The following is an 18,296-nucleotide window of genomic DNA, read 5'->3' as shown; positions in this document are numbered from 1 at the left end:
GGTTGATGGGTGGTGTTGGAACCTACACATATGACACTGCTTTTTTTAATGGCATTTATCGATATGGAATGAAAGAAATGAATTTGAATGAGATGGCAGTATATTCAATGTACAGCTTGTAGAAACTGAGCTGCATATGATTTTGCTAATGTTGTGTATTTAATCCAGCTACCTTGTATGGGAAATTGCATTGAATTTATTCACAATTTTTGTGTCGCTATTTGTTATTGAGATGGTGTAGTTATTTGATTCTATTTCTGTCGTAGGAACTGTTGGGTATAGAGTGATTTTTCACTATAAAAATTCACATCTGTTTTTTACACTTAGAAATACCTGACTGGCGGAATTTTCACTTTCTGAAGTTGTTAAACATGGGTAATTTGGTAATTCCATACAACGCTTATAGTTTGAATTTGACAAAATTTGCTTTCCTTCTAATGTAAAAGGGATAAGCAGCCAGGAGCAGGTTTTGACTGGTGCATATTCATGGTACAAGAAGGAAGTTGAGTTTATTTTGTGAAAGTTAGCATTTGAAATGGGAAATACATTCGGCTTTTGAGAATCGGAGAAATAAATATGTTCTCAACTTCTGCTGTAGATCCATCAGTGTACATTTACTGATGTTCTTAATGCAACCCAAGTGCAAAGTTCAGTTTTCAATTGAAAACTACAAAATGCTCATAGTGTTAAGTCCTAGAAATCATTGGTTATGCATGTACTTACACATTTTCTTTCAAATTGATCTACTCAACTGCTTTTGTACCTGTTGATGAAATCAGCATGGAAGTATTATTTGCCCTTTTATTCTTCACCAAGGGCCTCTTTTAAAATACTATTTTAAGTTGTTTGACATTTGTTTGAAATTTTAGCAATAGAACTTTTAGCTATATATCAAGCACCAGAGTTGGTGATGATGTGGCTAATTGGTTGCAAATTGTTAAATGGCTTCTTTTGTTGCTAACAAGTAACTTAAATAATACATTATATAAAATCTTCAGTTTGTCATTGAGCTTTTGATACTAAGTTATAAATTCCTATTGTAGAGAAGAATATCATTAAGATCAAATAATTTTGTGGTGCTGCCTTTGAAAGCTGTACACTTGTGGTTATGCATAATTTAAATTGAAGCCTGTACTCTGGTTTTTTCATGCACTGTTGGTTATATATGTTACATATCCAGATTAAGATATTTAGTTTAGCTAGAATATTTTAAAACCCTGAATACAGTGGATTGCAGTTAATCTGGACCAGTACAATTCGGCACAATTGAGTGGCTGCCCCAATTAGCCGAAATTCCATTGAAATAATTTTAAAAAGACAAACTACATTTAATTGAGTAACAAGCTATGTATTTAAATGAATTACAGAACAAATTAGAACAATATTTCTATCATTACAATACTATAAAACTATTAGTTCCTTATAGTTAATTGATGGAGGAATTCATCCAGTGTATGCTGCTGTGTTCTTTTGACTGTAAATGAACAAAATCAGCTTGGTGGAAATAATGGACTTCCTTCATTGCCTTCCAGCATGAAGTAGTGTCAAAAAAATCACTGCTTTCTACATTGATGTTGGTTGGCCCAAATGAATACCAACATCAGCATGCACAACTGACAGTATTTTAAAACTGTTCGCTGTAAGCAGAGTGTAGTGTCTAATGGCCACAAAAGTGCACGCAATTGACGCTAGTTAGAAATTGTTGCATCATCAATCTCTGTTTTAATTGTAACATTCAAGATGATTGTTGATGCCTTCAAACTCTTCATGGTTCCTTTTTCATTTTCACTGACGGCTGTTTCTGGTATCTCCAAGCTTGAAACTGCAGTGAGCAAAACTCAGAGTTTGAAAGGTATAATTCTTTAAATTGATTTTAAATGGTGAGAGTTGAAACAATAGTGTATTTATAGTGGAAATCACTCTTGATTGAGCTTTAGATGAAAATGCAGAACAATTCTGATGACCTGGCACTCTCAGGACTTTGGTACTGGACTGGCAGATTTTCCAAACTTCTGGCTATTTCTATTAATACTCCTATCCACTTGTGTGTAGATTGAATTTATATTAGTACCAAGTTCAAAATACTCATTAAGACCAATTTAAATTTCATGAGTTTTGCAGTAACATTTGACTTGATTAGAAATTGCGCTGTGGAAATTTTAAATATTGTGCTCAGTAGATGAATTTGCAATTTCATGTGATGGTCTGGTTTTGTTCCTTCTGTCGCTTTGTTCAACTACCTGATCTTTTTTTACATTAATATGTATTTCCAATGAATGCATTGGAGAGACTGGAGATTATACTGTTTTCTTAGTTTTTCTTCTGGTTCACTATCCTTAATTTTATATTTAATCACTGTAATCTACTTGTAGCTCACAGCTTTGTTGTAAGCACCTGTTATGCCTGCTAGCAAATTAGAATTGTTGAAGTTGAGCAGAATCTTTAAATAAAAAAACCTTGGTACTCTTGCACTGCTGAGCTGTAGGTTGCAGCATGTCTACATTTGATTAAAATGCAGGGAAATTTTTAGCTCAAACCTCTCAGTAGATACATTATCCAATCAAAGAACTGGAGCCTAGCACCGGATAAGTGCAAATATTCCTTAATTTACATAGTTTGCGGTTTTTCACTTCTGAGTTTTGGGGTCTTATTTTCAACTTGTCAATTTATTTTTCACTGTTAAGGATGGCATGAGGGTACACTATGCTGAAATGGGCATGATGCAATTATTGCAGTCTTTCCGATTGACAAAACTTCGTTAATGAAACATTTCTAGGAACAAATCCTCTCCATAAATTGAGGATTCGTCATATTAACAAATGTGGCATTTCGTATATCACCATTGATCTTTTTTGTTTCTTTCTTAATCTTATTCTCCTTGACCATTCTTCCAGAAGGTTTGCTGTGATTAACATTCTTTCACCAATATGTCACTCATTTGCCCATACATCCACATGTTATTTATTCATCCTTGTCTTGTAATATCTGTTGATTTTCTAACCTTATTTAGTTCTGATGAAAGCATTGGCCTGAATCATGAATTCTCTCCAGACATGCTGATCAATCCGTGGAGTGCTGGTGGCATTTTTGCTTTATTTTATATGTTCAGCAACTGCTTTTGTTTTTGTTATTCTTGGTTTACAGAATAAGCATTTTTTTTACCAGCTGTGTTTGTACAATTCTTCAAAAATGCTGAACTGGTATAATTATGCTTATATGCATTTCCTTGAAAGAAATCTCGGGTGGAATCAACTTCTATCATTTTGCTTTCACTTGTTAATTAGCTGATTATTTTATTAATTTACAATATATGTTTTCTTGGCTATTGAGTTAAGTAATACAATAGTGCCTGGTTTTATTAGTAATTAATTTTATGCACTGTCATTTAGGTTTAAAGTTGAGGCAGGGAACTGCTTCTTTGTATCTGTGCATAAGTAATAGTGGTAGTGAAAACTAAAACTTCAGTGTTAAGATTGTTTTTTTCAAAGCTCAAATGTTTAGTCATTTTAGTTCAGCCATCCAAATTGGTCTACGGGGTTCCTTATGTTAAATATTACCTGGAACAGTTTTGTTTAAATATTAAAATTACACTTTATATAGTTTCCTTAACCTATATTTTTAGTGGCTGTAGAGAAACAAAATTCTAGATAAATTTGATATTTCTAGATAAGTTGGATTTCTGAACCATCTTAACCTTTTTTTAATGCCTTGGGCCCCTTTAGCAGTCCGATGAAGCCTATGAACGACCCCTTCTCATAATAGTGCATTTAAATATATAAAATCAAGTATTTAGGATTACAAAAGAAACTAATTATATTGAAATACTGTAATCAAAATATTAAAAAATTATTTGTAATATATATGCTTTTTTAACACATTATATAACAAGACTATATATTTAAAATATAGGCAAGTTAAAACTAATTTTTATTTTTAAAGACAATCTGTCTTAATTGTCGCTTAGCTTGAATAAGAGCATTAAACTGGGATGGACAAAGCAACACACGCTTTGTTGGACCTTTATCACAGAGATGCCTGATAGTTGGCCAGCTATGTCGTACAAGGGTCTGCAGGCAGAAAGACTGTGAGCATGTTCGATCTGGAGGCATGTCTAATGACTACCATAATTTTGAATTGGTGAAGATTAGTACGATATTTTGAGATACTTGTAACAGCTGTAATGTGATATGAAAATATCTGTGATTTCTATTGGGGTCAAAGTCACAGGTACTGTTAATTCTACTCTGGTTTGTTGCCTAATTCTTTATTGAAGGAAATGTTAAATTTCAGTTTGAGGTTAGTGAAATTAAAGGTGTAAAATTATTCCCATCCAAGTTCACTGACGCCATGCCCCGCCAAAGGGGTTCATGTACTCCAGGTTAAGTACCCTGATCTAATGAAAAGTTGATTTGAGTAAAACACCTGCAGCTTATTATTTAACAAAATTAAATGATTTTGTTCCCAGAGTTTGAGAGATTCTGTAATTATAGGCTACTGACTTGACCTCTCTCTCTGCTGCAGCTCCTGTTTGTAATATAAACTGCAGTCTGACTTGTATAATCAGTCTTTCCAGGGACCCTTTGAAGGTCTAGACTTGGATGGTAAGAGCTTTGCTCAACAGTGAACTTTGTCAGGTTTTTGGCATCAGTGAACTGTCAAAAATCCAGGAACCCTTGACACTCATGGCATAATGGAAAGCCTGGAAGATCTGATCATCAGTTTGCTTATTGCTTTCATCTGTCCATTTGAATGGTGTGTTGGAGAATGTGCAATATCAAAATGTCTATTTCAGCAAATAGAACACAAATAGGGGAAATATTCCATCTCTTTATGTATGGATTTGATAACTTGGGTTCTTGACTGAGCTTTTAGCTTGTTTTGTGCATGTGATTTTTATTTGCCATTAAAATCCACTTATATTCCATTGTGACGTGGTTTGTTTGGTGCTTCTAATAAGAAAATCAATTTGCTTTCAGTTTGGCAGTTTGCTTTGCGGCTGCCACACTTCCGTCGATTGGTGTTTTTGTAGTTTTGGAGTGTTCTGATGTAACTTCAGTTTAGGCATTGTAATCAAAAACAATGTAAAACTTAAAACTGAATATTCCAGAAAAATTATAGCTATCTGTAATCTATATTTTCCCCCATGTCTCTGTAAATTTAAAGTTTGTTTAGCTGTTCTAGGTGCAGAATGAACCTTAAGATATCTTGTTATTTTAGATAAGTTTTCATTGCTTTTAATAGGCTGAGGAAATGCATACACTAATATATTTGTCACAAACTACATGTTTCTGAGCAGTTGATATGGATATTACATCTACTGATATATAGTTCCAAAATGAAGCATTTTATTTTAATAATTTCGTTGTCCTATATATAGACAAATATATTGAGAGTCATAAACTCTCCATGCAATGAAGGTACCTTTAACTGTTCAAAACCTATCATGGGTGTAGCTGTTCTCCTAAATTGATGGCTTGGCAGAAAGGTGCCTTTTATGTTGTAAACTAGTCACATAACCCTGGCTGATTACCTCTATTCTGCAATATTTTGATATCAAATAATAATCCATTTTTTCTTGAAAGGTGCAGTTGAATCACCATTCATCATACTTCCAAGAAGTGTATTTTAAATCTTAATCCTTCTGCTGGGCTTGGTAGTAGAAGTTGATACCATAGGTACATTTAACAGACTTAGATAAGTACATAGATGTATGAAAGATATAGAAGGGGAAGGGTTTGATTGTGGAGTAGGTTTATATTGGTCAGCACAGCATTGTGGCCTGAAGGGCCTGTACTCTGTTGCACTGTTCCTTGTTCTGTTTTCTCTTCCATTATCTTAATTTTTTTCAGTTTCTTTCATAATCCCTTTCCTGCTGTTAAATGCTCCACTTCACATTTCACTCTATTCATTTTGACATCTGCCCATTCTGCCAGCTTGTATCCTTTTCACAGTGTATATGGGGTCTGGGGGTGAGGGGAGCGAGGTCATCCTTGGATCAATCACTGCTGTCCATTATCCCTTTCATTTTCTACAAATTTTAAACAGTTCTATAAATACTCAGCATGCATAGCTGCTCATGGAAGGTAAACAGTTAACATTTCATATTGGAACACAAGATTCAGATTTATGTTACTTCACTAATAATATCTTGAGTTAGTAAAATATAATCTTTTGCCCTCTTTCAATAAATTTGAGACTTGATGACATACATATTTGCTCCTGTTTACAGTGAATACCTACAGTTTGTCATAAAACTGTAGACAATTTCCAGCAGAACGTGGCCTACTCTGTGTGTATTCAAAATGTAACACTTCATGTTCACAGTTACATTAGCTAACCTGCATTTCATTATTAAACTGCTTTTTCAGGTGCTGTTACTGTGGGAAATGTTTTGATGCCAGTTGCTTGATTAACTGAAGAAAAGTAATGAACCATTGTGTTGTACAAATGATGCACCACACTTTAATCTATAAAGTACCTTAAATTAAGCCATTTGTGCTAATCGCTGCTTCTAAGAAAGTGGTCCTGTTCAATTTATGGATTTTAATTTTCCATTACAGTGCTACAAATTTAGGACTTGTGTTTTCAAGAATGTTTTTCCTGATACTTTGCTGTTTTAATCATCACATGTAGGAAAGCTGGTTTAGCTGGCTTCAGGTTAGATTATTTACAGGGTAAATTGGGTTATTTTTATGGAAAGTCCTGTATTGCTTACTTTTGTTTCTGCATTCCCACTTTTAGTTAACCCTTGGTGGGGATGAATGAGTTTGAGGTTTGGCTGTTCATAGGTAATAGGACTCAACTGTTCCATTAGATAACATGAAAAGTATTAAAAATAGAAAACAATTTGGTGCATGGAGGAAAGGAACCTGTTGTGTTTATAAAATTGACAGATGAAGAGTTGGTGATAAACGTTGCTATGTGTTCTCAAAGGCTTGCAGAGATGTTTTGTATTTCTTCATGGTATTTGATACTTTAAGTTCAATTATTTGCTAATCATCTACAGACACTGGAAAGATAGTTACCTTTCACAAAGGACATTTCCAAGTCTCCTTTCTTTAATGCTAAGTTACAGATTCAAATAATAATAGTGAAATTAATACTCAATATATTTGCAACAGTTCCAGAGTAAAACTACTTTTTCTAGGATCAGAAAATAGGGGGATATCTTACTAAAAGGCAAAATTAACTTTATACATGATGCCCTGCTGATGAAATCAAGCATATCGTACAACTTCTTTACGACCCAGTCCCCTTGTGCTGCAACCTTGTATCTGAAGGTTCCTCAGTGCAACAATGCTTTTTTGGGAAATGCCATTTACTGACCATAGGGACAGTAATTTGAATAGCATTTGAAATATTGTAATTCATAAAATTGTTAAAGGAATGCAAAGTTCCTTCCTAAATCCATGAACTACAACCATATTCGGCATTTATTTAAAGCTACTCCAGTGTTTGATTTGACTTCTGGAAATCTTCCCTCAATAAATAAGTAACTTAGAATTGGGTTTGAGTTATTACTGTCACATGTACCAAGATACAGAGAAGCGATTGTCTTGCACACTGTTCATACAGATCAATTCATTACGCAGTTCCCTGAGATAATACAAGGTAAAACACTAACAAAGTGCAACAGCTACAGTGAGAGTGCAGTGTAGGTAGACATTAAGGTGCAAGGTCATAACAAGGTAGATTGATGTGATCTAAACTCCATGTGGACTTGAATGTTTTGGTTTTGATGTCCATACAGTTTTTCCACCCCCATCCCTTCCGCCAACTTGATAATTATTCTGTACAGTCACTTCACGGTAAATATTATGGCCTTTTAACCTGTACAGAACCATTTTCTCCATCTCAATAAAGAGCTTATCTGGATAAAGATATCACATCTGTTTTATTTGGAGAATGTTGACTGATGTAATTTGCTTCCCAGTGTTAAGAGTAACTGCCAGATTGTTTGCATTTTATGCGTAGTGCGGTATTTTCAGTTGCTTTGCCCACGTTATCTTGCAAAATGGGTGTTTTCCTAAATTTGTTTGCTCATTTTTTATTCTTTAATATTTTCAGTAGAGAATAGATAGGATAAATAGTCTTTTTACTGGTGTGTCAATGTCTAGTGCTGGAAGGAACAGAAGGCTGGTGGTATTTGGAATGAGCTGCCAAAGGGGTTGGTGGGAGGCATATACAATGACAATGCTATAATGGATTCTGAACATACACTTGGAGGGTTATAGGTGTAGTACAAACAATTAGAATAGCGGGTGTCACAGCTGGCATGAGAAAGATGGCCCAATCTGTGCTGATTCTTTGAAATTGTGGCTGAAGAATGAAGCTGATTGCTTTAATTTCGTTAAGGAATGCATGCAATATGCTCTTGATTTTTCTGCTACGACATTATGCTTGTAGGCATAAGAAATGTATTTCAATGAAATTTGCGTTCACTGACTTTGGATAGTTGCGACTCAGCAGATGGCGCCATTTATGCTTGGAATATCAGTTCTGAAATCTTTTTTCTTGGACTTTAGTTGGATCTGAATTCTAAAAGTTTATTGTACTTTGTCCTTCTAAAGTGGAGTGTTGGCTCTTTTGTTCTTTGCACTCAACCCTTCAGAAAAAAATAGAACTGTAAATCATTCAGGGGTTTCCAACCTGAGGTCCACAGACCCCTCAGTTAATGATAAAATTCCATGGCATAAAAACGGTTAGGAACCCCTGACGTTTGTGCATATTTGTTACTCATACAAACTGAACACCTTGATTGTAGAACCCTTGTTGGGATCAAGTTATTTGTATATTTTCTAATCTTCCTCCAGAGTAGCAAACATCATATTGCTTGACTTGTTGAATGCCTTCAAACCTCAGAGAGAATGACTGCACTCCTTAATTTTTATACTAGCTATAACCTTGAGTAAAATTAAAACTACCACCAGCTGATTAGTTATAGCAACCGCTCGGCAAAGGCAGCATTACCAATACATGTATTCTAATGTAAAGCCAAACTGAGTTTAGCTACTGAAAATAGTTCCCAATAATTGAAAAATAGGTTTAAAAAATAACTAGGTTTTGTTCTCTCTCCTCATTCTGTTTTTATCACCTGTAACATGAAGATTAATAAAATTCTCTACTTAAAAGGTAGTGAAGCTTTCCATGCAGAATATTAAAGCAACAGATTCTCATTAAGTTCTATTCAGCTTGAATTAGCCTTTACAGCCTCTTGTGTATTCTTATGTGTGTTTCTTATTTAGGAGATTATGAAATACACAAAATTGCTTTTACAGTGGTTGTCTTCTTACTCTTGAAATATTATGCACTTATTCTTTTAAGTTCCTGATTTTGAGGAATGACCCAATGAATAAGTAATCTTTTAGCATGAGCTACATTTTTAAAGCTTTAAATCTTGACTAAAAAGATTGGACGCTGTTGCATTTAAATCTGTGGTGTGCATTAACGTTGCCCTTTGGTCCCACCACAATAAGGAAATGCTGTGAAGTTGATGCAAGCCAGCTGAGAGCAGCAGTGTTCTATTTTCTCCGCCCCCTTGTTCCCTATTTGGCTTGCTGCCACCGCCTTCCCACTGAAAGTAAATGGCAGTCAATTGGTCATACTTTGTGACGTAGGAAGAATATAATTGGATCGGTGGTTTTTTTTTTGCTGTGACCTCATAGATCAGTATTTCATTGCCCTTCCCTGTAGTTCAGCTCAGTTGTATTGCAGTTTACTAAGAGATCGCTTACTGGAATGCTTGCCTGGCTTGCTTCAAGGAAAAATTGTTTTGGCTTGCCGTTGAATCTAATCCCAGGGAATTCTATTGCTGTTGCAGGAACCTTATATTGGCGATCTTTTGGGAAAAGAAACTTCAGCTTCTAGTCAGACTTCACACGACCTGCTGTTTTTGATTTGTCTAATGTGCTTTAAGGATGAGCCCAGCGCTAGGGGCAATGGAAGTGGAGAGCTATGCAAAAGGAGTCCTCCTAGAGCCATTTGTTCATCAGGTTGGAGGACATTCTTGCGTTCTGCGCTTCAATGACAAGACCATTTGCAAACCCCTCATTCAACGAGAGCACCAATTTTATGAGACACTGCCTCCGGAGATGCGCCGGTTTACACCTCAGTATAAAGGTATGTGACAACACATCTTCTATGTAGACGTTCTTTCCTTTACTGTTGTACAAATCTGCTGTCGTGTTGGGGTACTTTGGGAGGGTGGGGACAAAGAAAATTTGTTTCTTGTTTTTGTTTCAAATTTTATCAGATGAAAGCCGTGATCTGACAGGTGGGGTCCACTTGCCAGCTAGATCGCAGTGTAGTTGCGTGACGAATGAATAGCCTGTATTCTTCTATACTTTAGTGGGTCTGCTGATGGAGGTAAGTTCATCCAAGGTGAAGAAAATGTTAAATATTTAAAGTACTTAGGCTTTGATCTTGATTATGAAGTAGATTTTAAATGTAAAGACTTAGCAGTTTTGCAAAATTGTTATGGTTTTTTAAAAATGAATTGTAAATGAAACCGCTGGAGCTTTTCTCTCTCTAACGATTTCAGTAGGCTTTAGCAGGCTTTTTAAAGTTGAGGTAAAAGCTGGAAAAGCAGCAGTCTGCCGCCTTTCATCTAGAACAGGACCGACTGGAACAACTAGCTCCACCAGGGTGTGTGAGTCGGCCAGTTCCATTGTAGGCTGTAGTTGGGGAAGTTCCTAGTACAGTAAGTGACAACATCTGGATGTTGCAATCTCATGCAGTTTTAATTTAAGAGGAAAGAAAGTAATGTTCACAAATTTTAGAGGAAATATGTTCACAGATTAGTTTATGTTCATATTTGGCACAGTAAATTAATATAATTAGGTTAAGTTCAGTTCTGGAACGTGGTTAATAGTATTTTACCTTAACAGTAATTATGTTAATCATAACACTCATCGGAATGCTTTGATGTGAAAGATGAAGATGTATATTTTTAGAAAGACATACGGCTTTAATTTTGCAGTGAATAATGTTTTTTAAAGATAACGGCACTTTTTAGCAACTGCTTAAGTTTTGCAATAATTTAATGTGTAAAATATGCTTAATGTGAATCTAGGGATGTTTTGTGTTATGCTTTGGCAGAAGGTGGGATTTTGCTCCATGTTTGTTTTCCAGGATAAAGCCCTAGTCCTTGTCCATGCTTCCCTTAGTTAACCCTGCCTGTCTGAGGGACAACCTGGGTTCCGCCAGTCCCCGGTTAGGTCCATTCTTGATGTTTACTCCAATGGCCAGCTGCTAAAGGCTCTGAACTGCGGGTTCCTTCATCCAGAATGCTCTGTCTGGCAGTCGTGCAGGATGACAAAGGCCCATTCAGACTGCTGTTGGAATGCTCAAAAAAAAAAGAGACAATGTTATGATTGAAGCAGCAATCAAACAACAGCTGAACCAAATTCTTTAACTCATTGAGCCAAACCAAAGACTGGCCTCAGATTTACTAATAGGCCTCTTCAATGAACTTGCAAAGAAGCCTGCACAGGTCATTGACTGTGGGGGTTTGGTGGTACAATTTCACTGCTTCTAAAATGAAGTGCAGGACAGTAAATGGAAAAATAATTGCTAACCTTTTTCATAATTGCAATGTAATACATTTTTTCACTCAATTTTGTAATTGTATGTTGAGTTACAGGGTTTGTATAGGGGATTATGTGCTGTTTTGTCTGTCTCGTAAATGCAGTTCGCCCAAGTTTGACAAGATTTTACAGGATTCTGTATTCACTGTTGTCAAAATGTTGCAGCAAGCTTTGTATTCACTATTCTGCAGCAGCCTCTTACTATTTGGCTTTATGATGTGCATTGCTGTGCTCTGTTTCATAATTGGAAAGCTGTGGTTCATTGGCCTCCAAGATTTGGATGAAGTAGTATTTTTCATGTTGCTCTATTGCATACATTTATTCAATAAATTGCACAAAAATAACCAATTCCAATAAACAACTTCCTCAAGTCTATTCGTCTCTCTTGTTTTATTGACTCCTATTTTATTACATGCTGATGTATGTGCAGTGTTTGGGGTGGGTGTCTATAAACTGGAAGTTTATATTTTTCCAGGTTACGAAGATGTCTGTCTAGTTTTTGCTTTGATATTTGTTAGGTTGAGAGACGGCGCAACTGCATTAAAAAACTGAAGGCTTGGGTAAGCAAACAGGCTGTTTTGTTGTTGCTGTTACTCTGTACAATCAAGTGACTAATTTAGCTGCTAAGGTTTTTAATAGCTGATTTCTGCCCATCTGACAGCTGTTGGCTTTTCTGTTCTTCTTGTAGGTGTTGTTTCTGTAAGCTTTGAGGAAGATGAAGAAGGAAATCTGTGCTTAATCGCCTACCCACTAACGGGGGACCAAGCCGATTTGGAAAATGTAGATAACTCCGAATGTGAACCTAAAAATAAGCTAATAAAATGGAGTAATAAGAAACCTGTGTTACTAGAAAATGATAATTACAGCAAAGAGCGGGTCAGGCAACACAGGAAAGAAGATAAAATGAAAAGGTTGGTTTAATTGCAATTCACTGTCTTTTAATTTTACCGTAGTGGAGTGGTTAGCCTGATGCTTTTACAGCTCAAGAGTGTCGGAGATCAGTTCCAGCTCCATCTGAAAAGAGTTTGTACATTCTCTCTGCTTGAACGAGTGGATTTCCTCTAGGTGCTCTGGTTCCTCCCACAGTTAATGGGTTAATTGGTCATTATAAATTGTCCTTTGAATAGGTAGGGTTATATAGGTGGGTTGCTGGGTGGCACGACTCATTGGGCTGAAAGAGTCTTCCCCATCCTGTGTCTGTAAATGAAATAAATTCAATTCAATTAAAATGTATTATTTTTAATTGTGGGGTTTTATCTCCTTAGTCCTTGTATGTGCAATAAATGGAAAACTTGTCGTTTTACAAAGAACAAAGTTTTTAGAAAACCTATTTATTTAAATTTGATTCTTTGAGTTAGACTAGAACAGCTTGTCTGTTTTGCTGGATCTTGTGAGTTGTGGTAGAAACTATTTCCAGATGAACAAGTCGTGTCTTAGTTCTTCACCACAAGTTTGTACTTGAATATTTAAGTTGAACAAACTGGTCATTATTTTTCTCATTGTCATCTGATTCATTTATTAAAAATGCAATGATTTGACTTCTGCTTTTCTCCAAAACAATTGTAATTTGAATTTGGTTTTACATAGAAAAATATTTTTGCTTAAGTAAATGTTTTGAACATTTTGAACAAGAGAGCCTTGAAATCCTTGATATTTTAAATTTTTCCACCTCTGTTAAGTTGACGCTGAATTTAACAGTCATATTGTTTTGTTTTTTTAGCCATAAACTAGATGAGGAATTTGAATCAAAGAAGTCAGAGGTGTTGTTTTATAGTATTGAAATGAAGTCTGGGAAAGTAAAGCATAACCCTTGGAGCATGAAGTGTCACCAGCAACAGTTGAAGCGTATGAAGGATAATGCTAAACACAGAAACCAATACAGTATCCTTTTCATCATCGTGGCATGAGGGCCAAGAGCACTCTTGCATCCTTGTGTATATGAGTATACATGATGTTTATCTGTGCAAGTGTGCTCTTTATTATTTCCTTTTTCTTGGTCCCTCATTTTAGGAATTTCATTTGGAGATTCAACATGACATAGGAGGTCATGCACTGCTTTCTTTCATTTGCAAGGCTGACATTAATTTCATTGCTTTACAGTATACATGGATATCAGATTCCTTTTCTGAAAAATGTTTGAATTTTTTTCCCGCATCAATCATGTGCACTCTTAATAAAGCCAGGTACTTAAATTGGGGCAAGGTTAAGTGAAGATTAATTGGGAGGTATTAAATCAGTTGGTTGCAGTAAGGGAATAAAACTACTTTGCTGTGATACTCTACTATAGTCTCCCTGCCTTCAGTTACTGGAAAGCTAATAGAGAAGCAATATCTTTTTAAAAATATTTTTTCTTCCCCTCTATTCATCACCATTCCTTAGTTCCCTAAAAATTGTTCTATGTGTCCAAACCCTATTTGATTTCCCAAAATAAACCACTTTCGCTTGTTGGGGTTAACTCTATCTGCGAATGCTCTATCCAACTTAGCTGATCTGCTGTACACTTATACAAATTTCCTTGCCATCAACATCGCAAATTTGTGTCATCTGCAAATTTATTAAACATTAATTCTTAGGCAGGTAAGAAGAGCTGCCAGATAAGAGTTAAGGAAACAACATTTTATTTTGTAGATATGATTTAAATGATTTTGATTGCTTAGTAAATTGAACTGCATTTTCTCAGTAATTTACCTATGTGGAACTAGTGTATGTTTATGAAATCAGAAAATTGCCAGTTTAAGCAATTAAATTGCTTACTAATTTAGTACAACAAAAGGCTAATTTAGTTATGCTTAAAACACAACAATTTCTCTGTTGTAGTTGGAAATTCAACACAGGCCTAAATAAATTTTAACTAACTGTCCTGAAAATTTGTGTATAGCCTTAACATCATTGTCAGAATTTATTTTACTGGAGAATTTAACCTCCCGGTATGAAGTTCCATGTGTTCTGGACTTAAAAATGGGAACACGCCAGCATGGAGATGATGCTTCTGAGGAAAAGAAAGCTAATCAAATCCGTAAATGTCAACAAAGCACTTCAGCTGTTATTGGTGTCCGAGTCTGTGGAATGCAGGTATGTATACTGAATGCTATACCTGAGCTGTATATTAAAAGGAGTAGGTGAGGGAGTAAGGAGATTTTGTGATGTAGATAGCTGCATTGCTGAAAGCAGGAGATGATTGGAAAAGAGGACTTGTAGCTTCTTTTCAACCATTTCTGAATGCATGAGATTCCCTTTCACATATTGATAGCCCCTGTGAGAACCTGGGTCTTGATTCATTGGCAACTACTTAGGTTTGATCTGTGCTTTTAAGTTTGAATATTGGAGCACAATTATGCCACTCAATTTATCAACATTGACAGAAATCTGGGATCCCTTTTAAAACTACCGAGTGAAACAATTGAGTGACCAGCCAGTTAATGTGTCTGTGCATTTCTCGATCTTGTACAAGAGAAAAATTAATTTGTATGAAATGTGTTGGAAATGTATTCAATTGCACAGTGTTGCTGGTTTCTCAAACACAGCCAATTTGTGAACAGCTTGCTTAAAAACTGCAACTGTAGTGTTTTAGTTTTGGTACTCGTGTTCAATTCAACCTTGTTTCTTGAAGAAGATTCATATTGCCCTTAAAAGATACTTTGCATTCTTTCAGCAAAGTGCTTGTTTTTAATTTGTTGAAAGGATAGGATGTTATTAACATGCTGTCGAAATTGATAGTAAACAGCTTTAAAGTCTGTTTGGCATGTAATGTTGGGTCTCTGTACTCTGTTCTCTTAATGTAAGTATAATATGTATAATGTGCAGTTGTGGAATTTTAGATCAGAAATAATTTTAACCAGGCAATCACTGCATTCTTCCTTTGGACTCTAGTACTATTAATTGTGGAATGGGTCATTATAATGTACAACTTATCCTCGTTAAATGCATCTTCAGACAATGCAGATTCACAGTTGTGCGTCAAACCTATTTCTAAGAGCTTCTCCTTATATGCATCCAAAACTCACAGTTATGCGAGGCTGTTGGGATGAGAAGCACTACTTTCCCACCAGTACAAGTTACGTGCGCACACCACACAGTCTCAGTCCCGCCAGTCTTGCATTAGTTTAGGCAGTGTGTGGATGTGCGATCTTGCACTCTTAAACTTTCGTTGTTATTACCTACGGTGCACTGATTTTGTGCTTGAAATATTTAACTGTGCCTCCTAAGCGTCTTATGTCAAGTCCTGGGCCATCAGCCAAGTGGCAGAGAACTGCTTTAACACTTGAAAAAAAGTTGGAAATTATAAACATGGCTGCGTCAGGTGAAGGTAACACAGCTCTGGGATGCTACTTCGGCCTGGGTGAGTCCACGATCAGAAACATAAAGAAAAATGCTGAGAAAATAAAAAGTGCAGTGATTGATTCATCATAAGTGTCTTCAAAGATTGTTACCAAAGTGCATAATCCGATTATGACAAAATGGAGAGAATGTTGAGTTTGTACATTGAGCATGAAACAAAGAAAAAAACAACACTCAGTCCTGATCATCTTCGTGTGAAAGCTTTGGAAATTTATGGTCGCTTTTGTTCAGAGGCTAGTGAGGAAGTTTCAGGTGATATGGTTTGCTAAGTTTGTTAATCGTCACAGGCTTCACAACTTAGCTGTGTGTGGTGAGCAAGCTAGTGCTGACCATGAACCTGCTGAACGCTACAGTTGCGGGCTATGATAGCTGAGTTAGGCATCACACCAAAACAGGTGTTTAATGCAGACGAGACTGGGCTTTTTTGGAAGCGTATGCCAAAACGCACTTACGTAAGTTACAGATAAAACCTATTTAGGAAGCCCTCCAGAACGCATCCCTGTTTTCTCTATTTAAATAATTATTCACATTATGCGCTTCCATACTATGTGCTGACTGTGTGGAATGTATCCTCGCATATAACGAGGACAGGGTGTAGTTCAAGAAGCCTAATTGACATCTTCGCTAAAGACATATTGTAACCATAATGAACAGAGATCCACTATATTTGAATTGATTAGCATTGCACCTGTCAAAAGCTGGATAGTGGTGTTCAAATATTTGTATCTTTTTAAAACTGCTTTGGATTCCAGAATGTAAGTTTTCCTCAGGAGTTGATTATTCTATTTGAAACTTTTTCTCAAATTGTCTTTTTAAAAGCCAATAATTAGTAAGTCATTAATATGCATTGTCTTTATTTTCTCTTTAGGTTTATCAACTGGACTCTGGCCAACTTATGTTTATGAACAAATACCATGGAAGGAAACTTTCTGTACAAGGATTTAAAGATGCACTTTACCAATATTTTAATAATGGAAAGTACTTACGCAGGGACCTTTTTGAACCTGTTCTTAAAAAACTGTCTGAACTCAAATCTGTATTAGAAAAGCGGGAGTCCTATCGTTTCTATTCTAGTTCCCTGCTTATCATTTATGATGGCAAAGAGTCAGCGTTGGATTCGGATTCTGAATACTCAGACCTTTCTGAAGAATCAGCCGATGAGTGTGCAGGCGCTTATGCTTATACGAACTCTGCCAGCAGCATGGTTGATGTCCGCATGATCGACTTTGCTCATATGACTTGCAAGTATTTTGGTGAAGACAGTGTAGTTCATGAAGGGCAGGACACTGGCTATATTTTTGGACTTCAAAATTTAATAACTATTATTAAAGAAATAAGAGATGACAATAATGAATAAAGTAGAAAAGGGTAATACAGCTGTTGTGAATGGTTTTTATTGTAGTCAGAATATCAACTGATCCGTTTCTTGGTCTTGACATTCGTGGACCCAGTGTGGTGGGTGCTCGTCAGCAGAAGACAGACGGAATGGGCATTTCCTACGGTGGTGCTTGAGGAAAGCATTTACAGATATCTATTTATTTTAAATATTTCATGAACATTCCATACTATTTGCAATGTCAAATACCTCTGTGTTCCTGTGCGTAACTTCATAAATAAAAAATGTTTTGTTGTACATAATGTGGTTTGTTATTATTTAAACTGATCTTAATAGGTCACACTGAAATTGATATCCTCAATGGTTATTTAAATTGGTCAGTTAGATCCCATGTACTAAGGTATAGTGGAAACAGTTTTGTGCACAATCCATATAGACAGTGCAAGGGAAAACAATGCAAAATAAGGTAATGCAGAGACAATAAGGTGTAAGGCCGTAATAAAGTGGATCGTGAGGTCAAGACTCTATATTGGTTTACTTATGGGACTGTTTAATTGTGTTATAACAGTGGAATAGAATCTGACTTTGAGATTGGAGTTATATCTTTCAAGATTTTGTATCTTCTAATTGGGGAGGGGGTGGGTGGGAATAGAGAAGAGTTAAGCAAATGTTATTGTGAGTTGGCTTCATCCATTCCAGGCTAACATCCTGACTTGGGAATGTGAATTTCAAATTCTTGTCACATATTTACGTACATAACAACATCAAAACCAATGTCAAGCAATGTTATTGATGCAGCTGTTTCCAGCAGACTTGTGCTGCTTTCATATTTGGTTCCAGATATATGTGGCTTGCCCACAACTGGGAACAAAGACATAAGGGTTGTTAAGGGTGTAAGAAAGAACATCTTTCTTTTCAGAATTGAAACTGCATTTTGGATAGATTACATTGGCGATAAGATAACCATCTTGCCACTGTACTCCATGTAAAGCCTCTCTGAGGTGCATTCTCTTTCTTCTTTAACTCCTGAGACTTCT

General features: G+C 36.0%; 1 protein-coding gene across 2 annotated transcripts in view; it reads left to right on the top strand.

The window, feature by feature from the left end:
• The window catches only part of LOC132377719 (inositol hexakisphosphate kinase 2-like), a 30,594-nt gene extending 13,033 nt beyond the window's left edge, over nucleotides 1–17,561 (top strand). For both annotated transcript variants that reach the window (XM_059943982.1, XM_059943983.1), the window contains 5 exons: nucleotides 9,821–10,119; nucleotides 12,274–12,496; nucleotides 13,306–13,466; nucleotides 14,482–14,657; nucleotides 16,792–17,561. In XM_059943982.1, coding sequence (XP_059799965.1) covers nucleotides 9,918–10,119; nucleotides 12,274–12,496; nucleotides 13,306–13,466; nucleotides 14,482–14,657; nucleotides 16,792–17,280 — 1,251 coding nt within the window. In that variant the 5' untranslated portion in view covers nucleotides 9,821–9,917 and the 3' untranslated portion in view covers nucleotides 17,281–17,561. The remainder of the gene's footprint in view (nucleotides 1–9,820; nucleotides 10,120–12,273; nucleotides 12,497–13,305; nucleotides 13,467–14,481; nucleotides 14,658–16,791) is intronic.
• Nucleotides 17,562–18,296: the final 735 nt, after the last annotated feature.

This window comes from Hypanus sabinus, chromosome 19 (assembly GCF_030144855.1).
Source record: "Hypanus sabinus isolate sHypSab1 chromosome 19, sHypSab1.hap1, whole genome shotgun sequence".
Taxonomy (NCBI): domain Eukaryota; kingdom Metazoa; phylum Chordata; class Chondrichthyes; order Myliobatiformes; family Dasyatidae; genus Hypanus; species Hypanus sabinus.
The sequence above is the reverse complement of the archived record's forward strand: the minus strand, read 5'-3'. Positions and strand labels throughout refer to the sequence as shown.